Genomic DNA, 17,866 nt, shown 5'->3' on the forward strand with positions numbered 1-17,866 from the left:
TTTTGCAAATCCTACTTAAAAATAAATCCTTTCAAGGCCGATAGCAAGAACATCTGCAAGGTTTCTCTGACATGAAGGACTGTGTCTAAAGTAATGAAGGACGTCTCTAAAGTAATCTTAAGAAAACTACATATTATCAGTATCTCTAAGTATTACGAAGCAATGAGATTTATGATTATTGTTATGTCAGGGGCATAGCTGTCATAGGTACAGGAGAAACAGTGATGGAACAACTTGTCCCATGTCACACAAGACCTTTCTGCTCTGGTCCTCCAATTTTTCTTTTTGCTAAACTACAAAGCCATCCTTCTCCTCTCACCTCAGAGCAAGAACAGCAGCTTTCAAACTGAGACACACGTCCAGGGAACAGGGTCAAGTGCACTATGACCTTGAGTGAATCACCACTTCTAAACAGCAGGGAAATAAACTGCAACTGCATCACCACAAAACCATGCTGGGCCTTTTAGTTTGTCTCCCTTGCACACAAGATGAGGTCTCAGCCTGTCACTGTGAACAGTTGCAGATTGTCCCTTGTTTGGATGAATAAATCCCTTCAATCATCCTCACAAGAAAGAGGTTCCAGGCAAGCAACTGACACTTCTTCCCAGTCTGCTGAGGCCTCATGCAGGAGGACCCACATGTTATACAAACTTTGTCTCCTATGTGAGCCCTCTCACTTGGTTTTTCCTCCCTGAAATGTGCTCTACCTCAGTTTTTTACAGCTGATGGCACCTTGAGCCACACAACGTGGTGCTTCCCATGCCAGGCACAGAGGAGCTGAACAATATCTGCCACCACTGCAGCTTGCAAACAACTGGAAGGAGACAAACTGCTTAAATATGAAGAAACAACAGCCACCCCCCAGTAAAAGCCCACTCCCAGAGATTGTAATGAATAAGTGCAGTCTGTGAGCCATGGGTTGCAGACCTGGAATTCACAGTAAAAGGCTCACAAGCACTCAAACCTGGGGGCTGGCTCTGCAGGGACAATAAAAGGATCACAAGTAAGAAATCACTGTGCTTTGTCTGTAGTGATTTCACACACCCAGCATTGCATGGAAAATGTTTTAGATTACAGCATGTTCCCACTGCATGGCTGAGAAATGCAGGCACCCGTTTGTTTTTATGAGGCTTTTGGCTGTGCCCTTGTGATGCTTCAAAGCAGAAGTCAAGGTTCCTGCATGTGCACCAGCAAAACAAGGCAAGGCATCAGTGCAGATTCTGTCCTTGCATGTGACGTTCATCGTACTAAAGGTGACATCACAGAATAGCTAAGGTCAGGCCTGAAAAAAATACCACCATGTAGACATCTTATCCTCGCTTAAGTACCTACCTCAGCATTTAGTTTAAAGAAATTCAATACTGAGAATATTTCTGTGCTATCAGGACTCTGCATCTCAAGAGTCTCTAACGCCGTGAGCTCTTAGGCCAGGCTTTGGTTCAGCATAGTGGAAAAACCCCAAGTTTATTTACAGTGCTTCAGTTTGTTACCAATGCCACTCACACTCTAGCACTGCACTCAGAGGCAGCTTCTTTCCTCCTGATTGCAAAGATGTACAGATTAATTCCCTTCCTTCCCAACTCGCCTTCCTTCTTTCATCCACTGAACTTGCATCTTTTCTTACCTTTTTGTTCTTTCCAGGGGGAGGCAGCTTGCAAGGAGATTAACGCAGAGATCTACCTGGAATGCTCAGCAAAATGTCGTGAGAACATAGAAAATGTTTTCAAAGAAGCCACAACCATTGCTCTGAGTGCCATGAAGAAAGCCAAGGGCCAGAGGAAACGGAAAGTGTGCTCAGTGTTATAATCTGCACTGCATGAGAGCCAAATGATCCAGATTTGATAAACAGTCCAGCTTTAATGTTTTTTTACATATTTGTATTCAGCAGGATGTTTGTTTTAAATTTTTGATTATTTTTAGCATTTTTGCACTTTCATTGCATTGTTCGCACAGAGTTTTCAAAGCTATTTATCACCCATCTGGCTTTTGCTTCCAAGTGAGAGCAACTCGCTGTTTAAACTGCACTGAACAGCAACTGCTGCTATACAGCTTAGTGCTGGGGTTCTTATTCCTTTGCAAAATAATTGTGGGACGTTAGAGCTACAATTTACTGCCTTTTTCCAGTAGAAAAGGCACATATTTGAGAAGCAATATTAAAGCAGCTTATCAAGCACCTTAGAAGAGACAGAGAGAGTTTTGTCTTTAACATTTTCAAATTAATTAACTTGGTGGTAATGGCATGAGTTGTCCTCAGGCTTCCCCCTGAGTGCAGATGGAACATTTACCACCCCTCTGAACCAGCTTTGCAGACCTGCACCTCAGAGTTCTTCAAGGCCTGCTGCTGAAATGGCAATTTATCAATGGAAACACGTCAGTTGCTCTAATTAAATAATGGAGTATCGTAGGAAATAGTTAATTTGCAGCACTCGAATTTAGAAGTACTACAAGCAGCTACTACATGTAATGTCAAGCCAGTCTTATGATAAACACTTACAGCTTATTTAATGCCAGACAGATGCTAATCATGGTGAATACTGGAGGAAAAATTCATTCACTCATGAAATCACCTCTATTGGTATAAATTAGAATTTTCCCTTTTGTGATGAAGGTGTCAGTTGTCTTAAGGATCAGGGAGGCTCCCACTGCACACCCTGGTACGTGTGTCTTGTATCTCCTGGTTCTTTTGCACATCCCCTCTCTGAGATCTCAGATTGTAGTAGGAGTAATCTCTAGTTTTTAGTCCTCATAAACCAAACCTGAGAGGGGAAATGAGGTTCCTGCAGTACAGGTGTTGCTGAAAGCTCTCTGGCTTTTTTAATCCAAGTTTCTCAGGTTGCAGAACTCACATTACTCACCCCTGCAGAAGCAGGTTCCAGTATTGCTCTCAAGAAAAAACAATTCACATTTCATAAACTGAGAGTTCAGGGAGTTTAAAAAAAAAAAAAAAAAACAAAACAAAAAACTTACAGGGTGTGCAAAAATAGCAAAATACAACCCAACTGGTGTGAAAACTGCTGAAAATGTGCAAATTGCAGTTTATTGTTCATGCCCACAGGACAGTGACACGGCAAAGATAATTTTGCTGATGAATCTGTGTCAAACCTGTGGTGCATTATCTGTCCCCTCCTCATGGGCACACTCTGGGGAGGAGGACAGTGTTTTTCCACTCATTCTGCCAGAGGATGTGTCCAGTTTGGGCATTTTGTGCTGGCTCAAAGGGAGCCTTCACTGTTGGGAAGGACATGGCTCAAGGCAGCTTGGTGCTGCAGCTTCCTGAGGAGGTGCAGAAGTTACAGCAGCCAAAAAAAGGGTGTTCCAATGAGTGAGTGTAAATTCAAGCAGCCCAAGGGCTCTAGCAGGGTAGCAGTCAGTGTTTGTCCTGTGCTATCAACCAAGTGTTCCCATTCTCTTCATTACTGGTAGAAGGGCAGCAGCTAAAAAAAGTATTTAATATTTGAGCTGAGCCTGACCTCCCCTTTTCAGAATCGTGCCTCAAAAACCAACCCAAGGGCCGTGTGTTTGTTACCAAAAAGGGGCAGAGCCAGATGCATATTGAATGGTTTATTTTAGGTTCTGTCAGGCCTGGACAAATGGCCTGGTCTCCCTGGAAAAGGGCTAGTAGAGTTCCCTGCCATTTAAAAACTGCTTTTGCTTGCATGATTTTGTTTTCGAAGAAGGAATTTCTCTTCTTTAAATAGCTTGTTAGGAGTATATATAGCAGCAGTGTATGGTACAAAGATGTGCCTTTTCTTTTCACTATACTCAGAAGTTGGTATTGCCACTGACAATGTGCCTTAAGTATCTTGAAAAACAGCCTTCATTCTGTATTACTGGTCGACCCACAGTGTTCTTAAACCTCAATAAAGTTAAGACCCAGAACTTAAATAATAAATCTGGAAAGTGTCGGGTATCATTCCAGAGTTGGAATTACAGTAGATCTCACATTTTCCCCAACGCTGGCACTTTGCCAGGCAGGTGCATGCTGCTCTGTATACAGAACAAAAACCCCAGAAGCAAGTACATTTTATATTAAATATACATAAATAGCAGGAGTGTGACTGGAGAGCCATGCTTGCATTAATACTGAGTCTGTGCTGGCAGAGTCCTTCACCAAACACGGGGACAGTCCTTCTGAGCCCATCCATCACCTGGCTGGGGTTGAGCAGGACCTGCCCCAAACCCAGCCCTGCTGGGAGAAGAGGGATGGATGCACACTGGGAACAGGGGGAGTCACAGCTTCTTCACCTTGTCTTTGTTCTTCTGGAGTTTAGTGTGCACCACCTTGAGAGTAGTGAGGAAGTTCCCCAGGAAGAGCAGCAGGAAGGTGAAAGCCAGCACAAAAACCTGAAAGGGGAGAGGAAGCAGCATTTATTACCTTGTAATATTAAAACATAGATTATATTCAGCACTGCTGTGCTCTGCCAGACACAGAACAGACTCTGCTGCATTATCCTGAGATATTTAAATGGAGTCAGATGCCCAAATATCTTTCAGGATGTGGTGAAGCACCCCGTCTGCCCTGCTCTGTGCTTCTGAGCAGAGCCAACACGCACCTGCCATTCTTTGCATTCCTTGTGCCTTGACAATCTGAAAAGCGTGATTGCATTGTATAGCTGCCAGAACTGCAAAGGGGAAAAGAAAAAAGGCAATTTAATAAGAACAAAAAGGATCAAACCTTGGAAACACTTGTCATGGCTGTGTGTGATCCAAAGCACCCTTGGGTGCTGGTGCAGCAGCGACACTGCCCCGCAGAGGGAGGAGGGGATCACCCAACTTACGTGTCCAAAGAACAAGAAGGGAAGGAGAAACGTCAGCCCCCGCCACATCCAGGACTGAAATCCTTCTGGAAAAGGTTGACAGAAGAGGCAGAGCATGAGCATGAAGAGCCAGGACTGGGCCTGCAGCTGTCCCCCACCCAAACCACCCCGTAAGGGCTACTCCTGCCACATGAAAATATTTTCTTGAAATTGCTGTAGTTGGAGAAGGATAAAATTGGGGATGACCAAAGCATCCATTTTAGTCTCTTCAAATGCTGCCAAAGACCAGATTTCTCTGCTCCTGACTCACAAGACCCAAGGAGAGGGATAAAAGCCTCACTGCCCTTCCTGCCTTGGGACACAGGCAGCCAGGCAGGGGGCAGCTCTGCAACTGGGGGGCACACAGCCCTCTCCCTCCCCATCAGTGCATCCAAAACCTGTGCAAAAACAGTGCAGGGAAAGCAAAGCAGGAAACCTCACCCACTGTAAGGTCCAAGTGGTTTCTCTCCCCCAAAGCCCGGAGCCTGTAGAGGCACCCCCTTTGGTAATAATACTGTAAGAACTGAACACAGCCTGGAGAAGGAGAGAGAAAACATCACTGCATTGGTTATTCAGAAGTATGGTAAGTATCAAACTACTTGAATAATATTTAATCCAACAGAATTTAATTATTGCTTGTATTTGTGGATTGCGTATTTATACACCATCTTTATATTCCTACAGTTTAATATTCCAGTATTTACCAAATGAAAGTGTTTTCTTCTAAGCACGTATGACACAAAATTATTTCATCCCTTGAATTAGCAAGGTAAGGTCTACTCACTCTGAAATATTGAAAATGCTAAAAATTGACTGCGAAACATCTGATACATGAGTCCATCCGGCCTGGAAGCAGAACACAGGGGAGATCCATTAGTGTGCTAAAAGCATCCAACCCTTCACCATCAGGCCGGATCCCATTAGCAAAGGACCCAGCAGCTGGTGCCCAGCCCATTCCACCCACTGGGAGCTCAGAGAGGTGCTACAGCCACACAGGAAGTGCTCTCATTGATTAGGTTTCCCCTCTCTAACAAGGATAAATGCCATCCCCTCTTATCCATTATCAGTTTTCTCCAGGCAGCAAAACCATTCAGCATCATCTGCATCGAGGAGCCGAGCACTGCAACAGGGGCTGGCTGTGCTGCTTCTCCTGAGGGCAGTTCAGGATGGATGCCCCAGCCACTAAGTCAGCCCCTTACAGATTCAGGAGAAGCAGCTTTTGTTGTTTTAAAACAATTTTTGATAATTAACTCATCATTTCATGCCCAAGTTGAGAGAGGTTGCACGGGGGGTGCATCATGGGTTGTCTAACCAACACCATCACCCACTGCAAGGGGGTAACCTGCATTTTTGGCTTTAAACTCTCTAATCAAGGCTCAGTAAAGGCACCAAACATTCATTTTATGGTGTCCTTCCTCTATAGCAAAGTGCTGCTCGTTTCCTTAGTTACAGAGACGGAAACTGGGAGACTTGTAAAGATTTTGCTACCACCAGCCACAGGGCTTGTGGTTTTAATTACAGCCATAGGGTTTGTGTGTGGGGTTTTTTTTTGTTTTTTTTTTTTTATGCCAGGAATGTAAATACAAACTTGCAGTGTTGTATTTATCATTGAAAGCATCTGTAACATCAAAACAAATATTAAGGCTGACACTCTGCCATGTGTCCTGCAGCCACACAGCTTCATGGTCACGCTGGATTTAAATGCTCAGATGATATAAAGACCATGAAACAGGCTTGAAGCACCTCGAGCAGGCAAGAGCAGACTCACCACGTTAACATCACCCCAGACAGGAATGTGGAAACGTAGTGATGAGACACCCACCAGCCTTTGATCCTGAGCAGAGAAAACACGGCAGTTAGACAAGAAACATGGATTTCATATTGAAGTCCAGCCTTATGGGCAAAAAATTATCCAAAAATGGGAACAAAGCAGCTGTCCCAACAGAAGCACAAGGGATGCTGAGGCATTTCCAACCAAAAATGTGTGACCTCTAACACAAGGCAGCACACACACCCCAGACCACATCTACAACTAACCCACAGCCACCAAAGCCAGCCAACACCTTGGACCAATAACTTAGAGACTCTGAGGAACTGCACTGCTCTCTCCCCAAACCTCAGCTGGCCACTCGTGCCCTTGGAAGTGACCAGAGAGGAGGAGAGAGACAAAAGACTTTGCAGAGAGGCCACCAGCATCTCGGATTTGCTGGGCTTCAGCTTCTGGACCAACAAAAATGCCTTTTTGTTGCCTGGCTTTCTTTTGAGGACATTTCAAGCTTTCCATGGTTTTTGCAGGTGGCACTGTACCTCGAGCCATTGCTAATGAGAATGCTTTCTCGTATCGTCAGCGTGCAGTAATACCACACCAACAGAAAGTTAAACACTTCATCTGTCACCCTGTTAAACAGAAAAAAAAAAAAAAACACAGAGTAAAAAACCGCCTTGTTAATGATGAAGACGCATTTTAAAATTCCCTGTTTTTCCTCCCTCCTCCTGGGTAGGTGAAAACCTGCCCAAGTGAGGCTGTGGACACAAAGTTCCATGCTGAACATCTCCATCCCACGGGCAGCACTGCCAGGCTCCAGGCCCCTTTCCCCTCCCTGTGACCCAACACTGCAGATCCTGAGCTGATAAGCAGGGATGCAGGGATGGCATTAAGTGCTGCTCAAGGAGAGAAAGCACCACAGAAGCAGCAGATGATCCAATTTAAGAGAGGCCTTTCCAGGCTAATTCAATGAGGAGATTCCATGAGATCTATATAAATCCAATCAACTGAAAGAATGGAAGAGCATTATGCTCTGGCACAAAAAAAAAAAAAAACACCCCAAAACACTAAAACTTTATTTTGCCATTTGCAAACTCCTGAAGCCAAGGGGACTTAGGGCAGCATCATTCCTGGTACAATCCTGCATTCACTCAGACACACAGAGACCACAGTGGAAGTGTGTGGCTCCAACACCTTCCTGGTTTTTTAAAAAAACTGAATAGTGGAAGCTTGTTGGTGCTCAGACACTTTATCATGAGCTGGAGATAACGCTTCAGGTCTGATTATTTCACACAAATTCTCTTTTGTTGCTTTTGTAACCTCAGAGCTGCAGCACCATGTTGGTTCCTGCCCAGGACAACCCACAAGCACAACCAAGTGGTTGTTCCCAAGGACAGCTCAATGCCAGAATAACATCAGTTTTTAGCATCATTAGGACACATGATGTCGGACTTTCTCAGTTACAAAAGACTCTTTTAAAAAGGAAAAACAATTAGCTAAAATACAGCTCCTGCCAGAGTTGAAGAAGTGCAGGTGTCCTGTTGCCCAATTGCTCAAAGCCTAAACACAACCTGAGCAGTCTCACTGTCCTTAACAGTACACAAGAAAATTCAAACCCAGCACAATTTTATGCAAAATACTTGATAAGAAATAAAAATGCAGCTTACCTGTAGTGGAGAAAAAACCTGCAGGCGACAGCCCCGAGTAACAAGATTATTGTCAGATAAAGTTTGAACTTCTCATACTCGTCCTTGTAGGCAAACCTGGAAGGAAACAGGTGCTGTTTACAGGGACAAACAGATGTCTGACTGGAATGTGGCTTCACCTTTCCCAAACCACATATAAAGCTAAACGCCAAGCCCAGAGACAGAGGTTTTGCTGAAACATTTAGAAAAGCAGTGGACAGTGGTGAAAGGCAGAGTTCTGCCTGCAGGGAGGGTCAGCTCAGCCTCAGCTGCAACACAGTGCCTTAAGTCCATCAGAGCTGGTTTCTGGGTTGGCACAACAAGATTTAAAAAGTACATAAATATCTCCATTTCTTAGAGCACTGTATGCCTAGAAGTCACAGTACCATTTTTCATCACAAAAAAAACCTCCAAACACTTTTACAATTAAGGCCAGAGGCTGAGCTGGGCTTAAAAGCAAGTGATGGATGGAATCAGCTGGAGCTACATAAGATGTTAGTTTATCCCCATGTCACAGTCCAATCATCCACCCTCAACATTTCACTTATCAGGTGTAACAGAAACCTATTCCCCTCTCTGGGCTCCAGTCCACACCCGCAGCTGGCCCCACAGAAACCCAAATTCACACAGGTGGGGAGGCTCACTCACTTTGCTTGGTTGCTCAGGAGAGTGACATTCACGTTTCCCAGCACCAGATTTAAGTACAAGCTGGAAGACAAAAGCCAAGAGCAGACCCAAATAAGTTTTATTTGAACACCACAGGACGATCTAGATCGAGGTGATGAGACAGTGGCTCTGCCAAAGCCACACTTGCTGGAGGTTTTTGATTAAGAAAAACTACAGGGGAAGACCACAGAAGAGGCTTTACATGTGGAAATATTGATCAGCATTTCCAGGAAGTTACTGAAAAGGTTTATTTTCCTGGTCCCTTTTTTGCATTACAGTCTAAGGGCAATACACACAGTGTGCACTGTCCAAACCTAAACAGAGAGGATCTGGAAAAAAAGTTTCTGATAGAAACTTCCGAGGGGCTGCAGCATGACACAGCCCTTGACAACTGACATAACTCTGCCCTAGCAACCCCACTTGAAGAAAACATTAAAGTTGGTTAAAAATACTACTAAAAAATAAAAAGAGAAAAGTCTTGTGCTGATCCAGCCCTCAAAAAAATTAGCCTAGGAAAACATCAGTGTGGAACACTGAGCTGCACAATCCCTTGCCAGTGCAGGTTACTGTCATTTTAACAGAAAACCTGCACTGCCCACACACATTTACATCCACTCACAGCTAATGAATTCTGTGTACAACTGACACAGCAGCTCAGCAAGAGATTTATGACTAATCCAATTTTACATGTCTTTCTTCAACCTTTTCCTTCAGGAACAAAGCGCTGTGAACATTTAAACATCCAAAATTCCTGGAGCACACGAGCCTCCCTGGCAGAGCACGTACCCATTCCTCTTGGGCAGGTAAGCTTCCATGTCAAAGAAGACATTCTGCCTCTCCTTGATCTGGCTGCTGATCTCCTGAATGAGAGCAAACTCCTCAGGACTGGCTCTGGGCTTGCACCTGCAAGAACACAGAAACAAGATATTCCTGTTCATGTTTTCACCTCCTTTTTATTAGAAGGGAAATAATGTTGTCATGAAATCCAGGCTGTTAAAGAGCTGGGTCTGTGAGGTGATGCGCTTTGCTCCTGTATTTCTGCGGCACCGTTTTTGGCTCATCATGAGTTTATTTCACAGGTTTATGCTGCTGTAGGTTACTTCAACCAGTTGGTTTATAAATCAGCTCCTCTTTCCATCAGCTCAGTGACAGGATCATGTGGGAATATTGTGCTTTTCTGAAAGAGCTCCCTCCACCCTGGGAACTTTGTGCCTGGTTTCAGGCACTGCCCTTGCAGAGCCTGCAGCTCCTCAGGTATAAAGTATTTCAGAGCTGATGATTTACTGTGGTTTTTAGTAACTAATGTTAAGCAGAGAGCAGTGAGCAGCAGAGCCAGCAGCCTGTGGTGTCAGAGGTGCTGCACTCAGGCCTGCACACAAGGAATTCAGCCCGTGGCTCCTGGGATCAGCCAAGGAGCCAGAGACAGTTCCCTCCTGTAAATCCACCCAGGAGCAAGTTACACCATCAAGTCCAAGGACTGATGTTGCTCTTCCAGTGCAGTTTACAGAGTAAAGCATTGCTCACCTGGCACAGCCAAAAGCTGCACAGTCCTGCAATGCACAGCACACACTGCAAGGGTAAAACCCACACCAGCTCCCTTAAACTTCTATATTTACAGCACTCCCTCTCTCATGCAGTAATGATCCTTCTACTTGGCTGTAATGTGGAACAACATAAATTGTCTATTAAAAGTAGTAAAAATCCAAGCATTTCAGCCTTTGGGACAGAGGAATATCCCATTCCTGCCTCCTCCACCCTCCAGGTCTCCTGTTACCGTTGCAGGCTGTGCTTCAGGTCCCTCAGGGTCTTCTTCTGCCGGTGTATGGAGCTGCTGCAGGCTGTCTGCAAGCTGGTGACTTCTTCCAGTTTCTGCCTGTAAACTTTGTGTGTTTCCTGCAGGAGAAGAGGTGATGGTTGGTAGGAAGAGCCCTTCTAGGTTATTCATGGCATTTGGTCCTCACCTCTGAAGGAAACAAGGAAAATCCTGGCTTTATGGGATACAACAGGCACCCCTTTAACAAGCAAGGAGAGGGAGATGCCAAACCAGAACAGATACAACAGGGCTTAAATGGGCACTGATGAAATTCCAGCAAGAGGAAAAGCATCCTCCACACTCATCTCATTTCCTCTTTAAAGAGCTTTCCCACTCAGGAGCTCCTCACTCCCATCCCACCCTGCAATGAAGCCCCTAATCCTTGAATCCCCTAATCCTCCATTTGATCCTGATCCATGGCCATCAAATGGTGGCTGAATCACAGAGCAGGCACTCCAATTTCACAGCCAGATTAAATCTTGGAGGAAAAAAATAAATGAGGACCTACCAGAGTTGGGGAGAAGGGGAAAGACACAACACCAGGCACAAATCCATGGCTGGAGGTTCAGGCACCTCCTGGCCACCACTGCCATCCCAACCCCACGGATATTCAAGCAACCTACTGCCCCATATTCTGGTTTAAAGAGCTGAAGTGATGTCCCTGCCTGTGGCCTCAGATGCTCCCTGGAAGGAACTGCTCACTGGTCCCCTGAAGCCCCCAATTAGTGCTCAGCCATAACGAGGACACGTTCACCAACTGCAAACCCATTGAGCAGAGCCTCTGCTCTCACCCTCGCCTACACTCAGGGATACCTGGGCTCTGCTTTTCCACTCTTTGCAAGGATTTCAGCTCCTTCCCCCATGAGGGAGGTCTCAGGAAGGGCTCCCCAAGCACCAAACAACGACCTCTGAGTCAATTTTAATTTGGAAAACAGAGTTTGCAGAGTTTGGGTTGCATGGCTGCTTCACCTACCAGCACACCAACAAGCACAGGAAATTCCCACCGCTATTCCCAGAGCATAAACACGGTGGTGAAACCACACAAACCAAATCTTTGCTCTTTTCCTTGCCAACACCCACCTGGTAGCTGTTCTTTATTTACAAGAACAACCCAAAACAAGCTCCAGTATCTGATTTAAAGACCTTAACAACAAAACTAACCCCGACAGGCAGTGCAGCTCTCACCACTTCAGGTTCGTTTTGGTTTTGCTGAGCACACCTCTACAGCACTGATCCCTGGTCAATGACACCACCAGCAGCTGCCACCCCACCGAAAAATGTTTCTACTTTCCTTTTACAGGTGGGAAGCTGAGGCAGGGACAGGTCACTGATATTTACTGTGGTTTAGGTCAGACTCAGGCAAGGAGCTTGTTGAGAAGGTGCACACAGCAAACAAGTGACCAACAAAACCAGGCCAGCTGGTCTCCCCCAGCACCCAAGCCTTGTTTCTGCTAACAGGAGAGCAGCCTGAAGTGAGTTTTAATTAAGAAAAACGATAAATCTGGAAATCACACTTTTTATTTTTTTCTTTTTTGCATGCACGTTCTGTTCAGCAGTCTAAAAGGGGCTAAAACAGCCTCCAGAGTGAGAGCAGCCGGTCATACTCTAAAACCGGCTGAAAGATTTAAAGCACGTGTATAGGTGCAGCACTGGTGACAAGCAGAGTAGGAAGGGAAGGTCTCTGGAGATAAAAGCGTCTTGTAGGACAGCTCTTGGCCGCCACTCCGAGACCCTTCTGTCCCTCAATGCACTTTGGCAAGATGGAAAAAACAGCGCTTGGACCCGCCGTACCCCACCACGAGAACTCACACTGCGCCAGGAGATGCCGGCGGGACAGGCGCTGCTCTGTGCGCCGCTCCATGCGCGCACAACCGCACCGCGTCCCCTTTTCTCACCCTTGTCCCAGCACCGGGAACGGCGGCAGCACACCTGGGCGCATCCCCGGGGCTCGGTGCGCGCTGTCCCGCGCTCCCGCAGCCCGCGGGGCACCGGCGGCGTGCGGCTGCCGTGTGTCCCGTCCGCGGCCACCCCGAGCCCGCAGCCTGCCATGGAGCACGCCCGGCCGGGCCGGGGAGAGCCCGCCCGCACCTCCGGCTGCTCGCCGAGCCCTCCGGGGATGCGGCCGGCGGTGAGGAGCCCCGCTCCCGCCGGCGATGGGCGAGCCGGGGCCGGCCCCGCGTCGCGATGCGAGGCAAAGCCGGCAAGGGCAGCGCGGGGGAAAGCCGCGTCCGCGCAGGCGGGGGAGGCACCGCGCCGCCCCCGCAGGGCCCCGCCGCTCACCTGGAGCTGCCGGAACTCCTCCTCCAGCTCCCGCCACTCGCCGAGGCTCCGCTCCAGCTGGTCCCGCATGGCGCGGGGCCGCGCCACCAGCCCGGGCCGCCGGCGCGCTCCCGCCGCCCGCACCCGCCGGGCGCGCGCGCCGCCTGCGCCGCTGACGTCATCGCGCGCGGTCATGGGCGCGGCCCCGCGGCGGCGCGCGCCACCCGCCGCCCCGCCTCCTTTACCCGCACACACACACACACCTCAGGGCGGGGAACCGGCAGGTGAGGGAGCGGCGTGGTGTGGGCTCCGCTGGGGCCGGAGATTCCCCTCAGGTGTGGGCTCCCCTCAGGTGTGGGCTCTCCTCAGGTGTGGGCTCTTCTCGGGCCGGAGATTCCCCTCAGGTGTGGGCTCCCCTCAGGTGTGGGCTCCCCTCGGCCGGAGATTCCCCTCAGGTGTGGGCCTCCTCGGCCGGAGATTCCCCTCAGGTGTGGGCTCCCCTCGGCCGGAGATTCCCCTCAGGTGTGTGCTATTCTCGGGCCATGGATTCCCCTCAGGTGTGGGCTCCCCTCAGGTGTGGGCTCCGCTGGGGCCAGAGATTCCCCTCAGGTGTGGGCTCCTCTCGGGCCATGGACTCCCCTCAGGTGTGGGCTCCCCTCAGGCCAGAGATTCTCCTCAGGTCAAGGCTCCTCTCAGATGCAGGATCCCCTCAGGTGTTGGCTCCCCTCAGGCCCGGGATCCCCTCAGGTGCGGGCTCCCCTCAGGTCAAGGCTCCTCTCAATGTGGGCTCCCCTCAGGTCAAGGCTCCTCTCAGGCCCGGGATCCCCTCAGGTGTTGGCTCCCCTCAGATGCAGGATCCCCTCAGGTCAAGGCTCCCCTCAGATGCAGGATCCCCTCAGGTCAAGGCTCCCCTCAGGCCCGGGATCCCCTCCCGTGATGGCCCCCTCAGGCACAGGTCCCCTCTCAGGCCTGTACTCTCCTCAGGCCCGGGCTCCCCTCGAATGGAGTGTTCCCTCAGCTGCTGTCACACGCCCTGCCCCAGTCACCTCCTGGAGGCCCTGCATCTCTGCTGAGCTCCCTTGTGTTGTGGCAGCACCTGAAATGCTCCGTAGTGTGACACGGGAGCATTTTCCTGCCTTTTAAGTGGTTCATCGCACATGGGGCTGAGCAGAGATAAAACCCTCCACTGCACAGGGCCAGCCCCCTCAAACTGACCTGGTGGCTGAATCTGAGGCAGCTTGGCCCTGCTGCTGCCTGGGCCTTGGTCACAGGTCCTTGATATGAGAGAAGATGCCAAGAGGATTCCTGATGTCTTTATTTTTACAATAACTACCCACTCAGCAGCTGGACTGGCCAGCTGTGAGCAGGGCCTGATGTTCTGGGGCAGGGTGTGAGGAGTTGTAAATGTTGGCACCACGTCCTGTGGGTTTCTTGTGAAAGGGTAGAAATTGGCAAAGAGGAAGAAAAAAGGAAGCAGAAGGAAGCAATTAAAAAAAATAGATACAAGAGAGAGGGGAGGGGACAAGTGAAGCCAAAGTTAAACCACAAATGCAATGCTCTCTTTTCATGAGGAGTGTGTGTAGGATCCCGTTTCCTTGAATTTCACATAAATAAACAAAAGCGTTGGGTGTAGAGACACTCCTCAGCGTTCCTGCTGTCCCTGGTCCTTCTCTAGGTCTATATTCACACTGTTTGCCTTTTTGCACGGTTTTTTCATACATTTGTGGGTGGGGACCTGAAATGCCTCGGTGACTTTCTGCATTCAGTTTCCAGAGAAACCCGCTCAGAATTTGCAGTGCTTTGGGATTTCTGCTGGTTCAAGAACCACCAGGGATGTTGCACTGTCCCTGCTGCTTCTCCAGTGAGGCCATGGTTGTCCAGAGATCAAACACATGTGCTGTGGCAGGTCTTGGTAACCCTGAAGTAGAATAATAAACTGACCAACATAATAGAAATGTCACAGGAATTTGTTACGTCTGTATTAAATTTTTCCTGGATTCTAGCTTTTGTCCACAATCCTGTGTAACAGGACTTTGTGTTACAGGAGGATTTGGGATTACAGCCTTTGGAAGAGGGAGGATCACAGATGAGAGCGTTAATTCTGCGATGGATACGTGCTGAAACTTTCCAGTTCTCCACAAGGTTGGAATACTCCCTGCCAGCAAAGTTGTTTTTCCTTCCCACATGAAAACCTTCCCTCCACCTTTGCAGTTCTCTGTCAGCTCAGTTTATCACAGAGCCACCCCTAAAATGTAGCTGCATCTTACCCCTTGCTGTTGGGGTGCTGACACCTTCCTGCAGATCTGGGAGAATCCAGAAAGTAAAAACACTTCAACCTTTGTAGGATTGCCTTTGGCAGTCCTAACATTCAGGAAAAGGTACTTTTAGAAGACATCATAAATTGTCAATAACCATTAAAAGTGTTCCTTTCACTGCTGATCTATAAGCCTCCAAGGAGCAGAAGGAAACTCTTATCAGATGTGAATATTTGTCCTGGGCTGTAATTCTGCAGGCTGATGACATTTTGTTAGGGCAGTGGTTGGTGTTTCTCGTACAAAGGCAGGAAATGTGCATTTCCCACTCAGAGCCCTGCTGTTCCAGCCCCAGAACTCTCCCAGAACACCAAGGGATATCACCAGACATTTATCCCAAACTTTCCTACCTCTCCCCTACACCTCTTGACAAGAAACAAATCTGTGCTGTGCAAAATGATTACCCCAAAAGATTTCTTTCAACTTTTTAACTAAACCATGCTAATTAATATTCATTCAAGAGATCTTTGAAACAGAAACCACAAAAACATTTAATTCAGCACAAACAATGTGAGTGTAGCAGGCCTGGCTTTACAGCTGGTTCTGCATTATTTACCATTGCACTATTACTTAATACTTCAGAATTACCTGTAAGCTCTCTCCACCTCCTGGGAGGCTGTAGCTGTTTGTATAATCTCATTATTTAAATCACATCTCTGTGAATAAAACCAAAGCAAGCTGAGATAACAGTGATCCCCTCAGCCTTGGATGGGGAGCAGGGCTCTGTGCAGCTGCTGCTCAGAGTTCCCACACCTCACCTGTCTCCCACTTGTGGCAACACATGAGGAATGGTGCTTTTCCTCTGAATTTCAGTATTTTATGATCATTTCTCAAGGTATCTTGCAAGTTTTAGTGGCTGTTTTCTGCTGCCAAAGATCACCTAAGGCCATTGCACAGCAAATCTACAAACATGCAATCTCTGCTTTGCCTTTACCTTAATTAATCCCCAGCTCACCAACCTTTCACTGCCAGAAAACAAGTCTAAGAAATGGAGTTAATAAATCAAGTTAAGGATCACAGTGAAATTGTGACTGTTTGTTCTCTGGGTGTTAGATTTTGTTTGAGTACACATAGTTATATACATGTACAGCCACATGTGAGCTCCTTCCCTTCACCCTCCAGCCTATTCCTGAATGCAAATTCCATTCATTCTTTCCTCTTAAGATAATTGAGGCTGTTTCCTTTGATGCTTTTCCCCTGTCCTAGAAATACAGATCCTTTTCAGCACAACAAAAGAGAAAGGACAAAATATAAATGTAGATGACTCCCTATTTAACATCAGGTGAAAATAAGCCGTGATAAATAAAATCCTTGGCACATTTTTCAGCTGAAGACTGATACTGCTGATTCATCTTGTATTCATCTCGATTTATCCCTCAATTAAGGAATAAATTAAGGACTTGAAGAGAGGCATTAGCTCAAGTATGGCCAAATTTATCTGCCTCCAGTGATATTAAGAGTCTTGCAAAGCACTCCGTGGTCAGTAAATAATTCTCAGCTTTGGCTGACTTGAGGAATTAACATCCTAATTTTACCTTTAAACCTCTACCTTGTTGCAGGTAGTTAAGCAGAGACCATGAGCTGCAAATCTGCAGGAACTCACAGGGAGAGGGTATCTGGTGTCAGCTTCCAGGACTTCAGCCTTTCCATTTGCATGGCTATCTAAGTGCCTGAACATTCCAGATAACCCGGGGGGTTAACTTTAGGTTGTTTTGATGTAAAACCAACACGGTTTTTATCTTGAGAGAACTGCTCCCAGCAAAAAGGAGGGAAGAATTTTAAACGCTTTCCTACAAGGCTTTGACTCTTAAACCAGAGTCAACCAGATGAAGTTTACAACTCAAACTTTCACTTCAATCCCTCCTAAATCCTGCTAAAGACAATTCTTCAGAGCAGAGTGGGGGGATGCTCCTTCAGCTCACCAACACAGGCTTGGTTGGAGTCCAAGACCCTCCCACCTCTTCCCTGGCTTTTCTTTTGAATATAGCAGCCATAAAACACACATCTGAGCATCCCACTTCCACAGTATGTTGTTGTCACACTCTTCACCTTTAAAGAATTCCAGCATATGTTTCCCTAAGTGCTTTTTCTCTATTTATTCCGCAAAGTTCCCAGAATAAATTTAATTTATTGATTCTGACAGTTTTCAGTTGGTTTGGACTTTTCTCTTGGGTGATTCCCTAAGCTTAGTGAGAGCAAACTCAGCTTGAAGTAACTGTCTCCTTTCAGTGTGAAAATGATGGGTTTCAGATGTAGAATACTGAGGGCCTTGAGCTATATTTAATTTAAAAATATTTAAAAAAAAATATCTGCCCTTAAAAGTGAAAAAGAATGAAAGTGCATCGTATGTCACAGGACCTTGCTGCAGGAAAGGTGTTTCTGAGCATGTTTCCATGCACAAACTCCCAGTGCTTGGTTTGATCTTCAGTGTGTCCAGCCTGGAGTGGAGTGGAGTTCATTGCAATGAACTGTGTTGGCAGAATAATGGGCTGAATTACAGCATAATTTACAGGGGCAGATTTAAAAGCTTCCTTTCAGTCTTAATAAATGTAAGATTTAATCAACTGCCA

At 47.1% G+C, this 17,866-nt stretch overlaps 2 protein-coding genes across 5 annotated transcripts in view; one reads left to right on the forward strand and one right to left on the reverse strand.

Moving 5' to 3' along the window:
• RHOF (ras homolog family member F, filopodia associated) overlaps positions 1–3,892 on the forward strand; it is a 27,527-nt gene extending 23,635 nt beyond the window's left edge. For all 3 annotated transcript variants that reach the window (XM_066331682.1, XM_066331684.1, XM_066331683.1), the window contains one exon: positions 1,642–3,892. In XM_066331682.1, the coding sequence (XP_066187779.1) occupies positions 1,642–1,806 (165 nt within the window). In that variant the 3' untranslated portion in view covers positions 1,807–3,892. The remainder of the gene's footprint in view (positions 1–1,641) is intronic.
• TMEM120B (transmembrane protein 120B) lies at positions 3,547–13,124 on the reverse strand. Of its 2 annotated transcripts, none has more exons than XM_066331680.1 (12): positions 13,006–13,124; positions 10,687–10,805; positions 9,699–9,815; positions 8,895–8,954; positions 8,229–8,324; positions 7,104–7,193; positions 6,565–6,630; positions 5,581–5,642; positions 5,238–5,330; positions 4,779–4,843; positions 4,554–4,622; positions 3,547–4,344 (listed from the first exon to the last, which is right to left on the reverse strand). In XM_066331680.1, the coding sequence occupies exons 1-12, from the start codon at positions 13,072–13,074 to the stop codon at positions 4,231–4,233; spliced, it is 1,020 nt and encodes a 339-aa protein (XP_066187777.1). In that variant the 5' UTR covers positions 13,075–13,124; the 3' UTR covers positions 3,547–4,230. The 2 variants fall into 2 exon arrangements, with proteins under 2 accessions (XP_066187777.1, XP_066187778.1); XM_066331681.1 differs by having other exon boundaries at positions 4,550–4,622.
• Between the last annotated feature and the right edge of the window lie 4,742 nt (positions 13,125–17,866).

This window comes from Sylvia atricapilla, chromosome 17, assembly GCF_009819655.1.
Source record: "Sylvia atricapilla isolate bSylAtr1 chromosome 17, bSylAtr1.pri, whole genome shotgun sequence".
NCBI lineage: Eukaryota > Metazoa > Chordata > Aves > Passeriformes > Sylviidae > Sylvia > Sylvia atricapilla.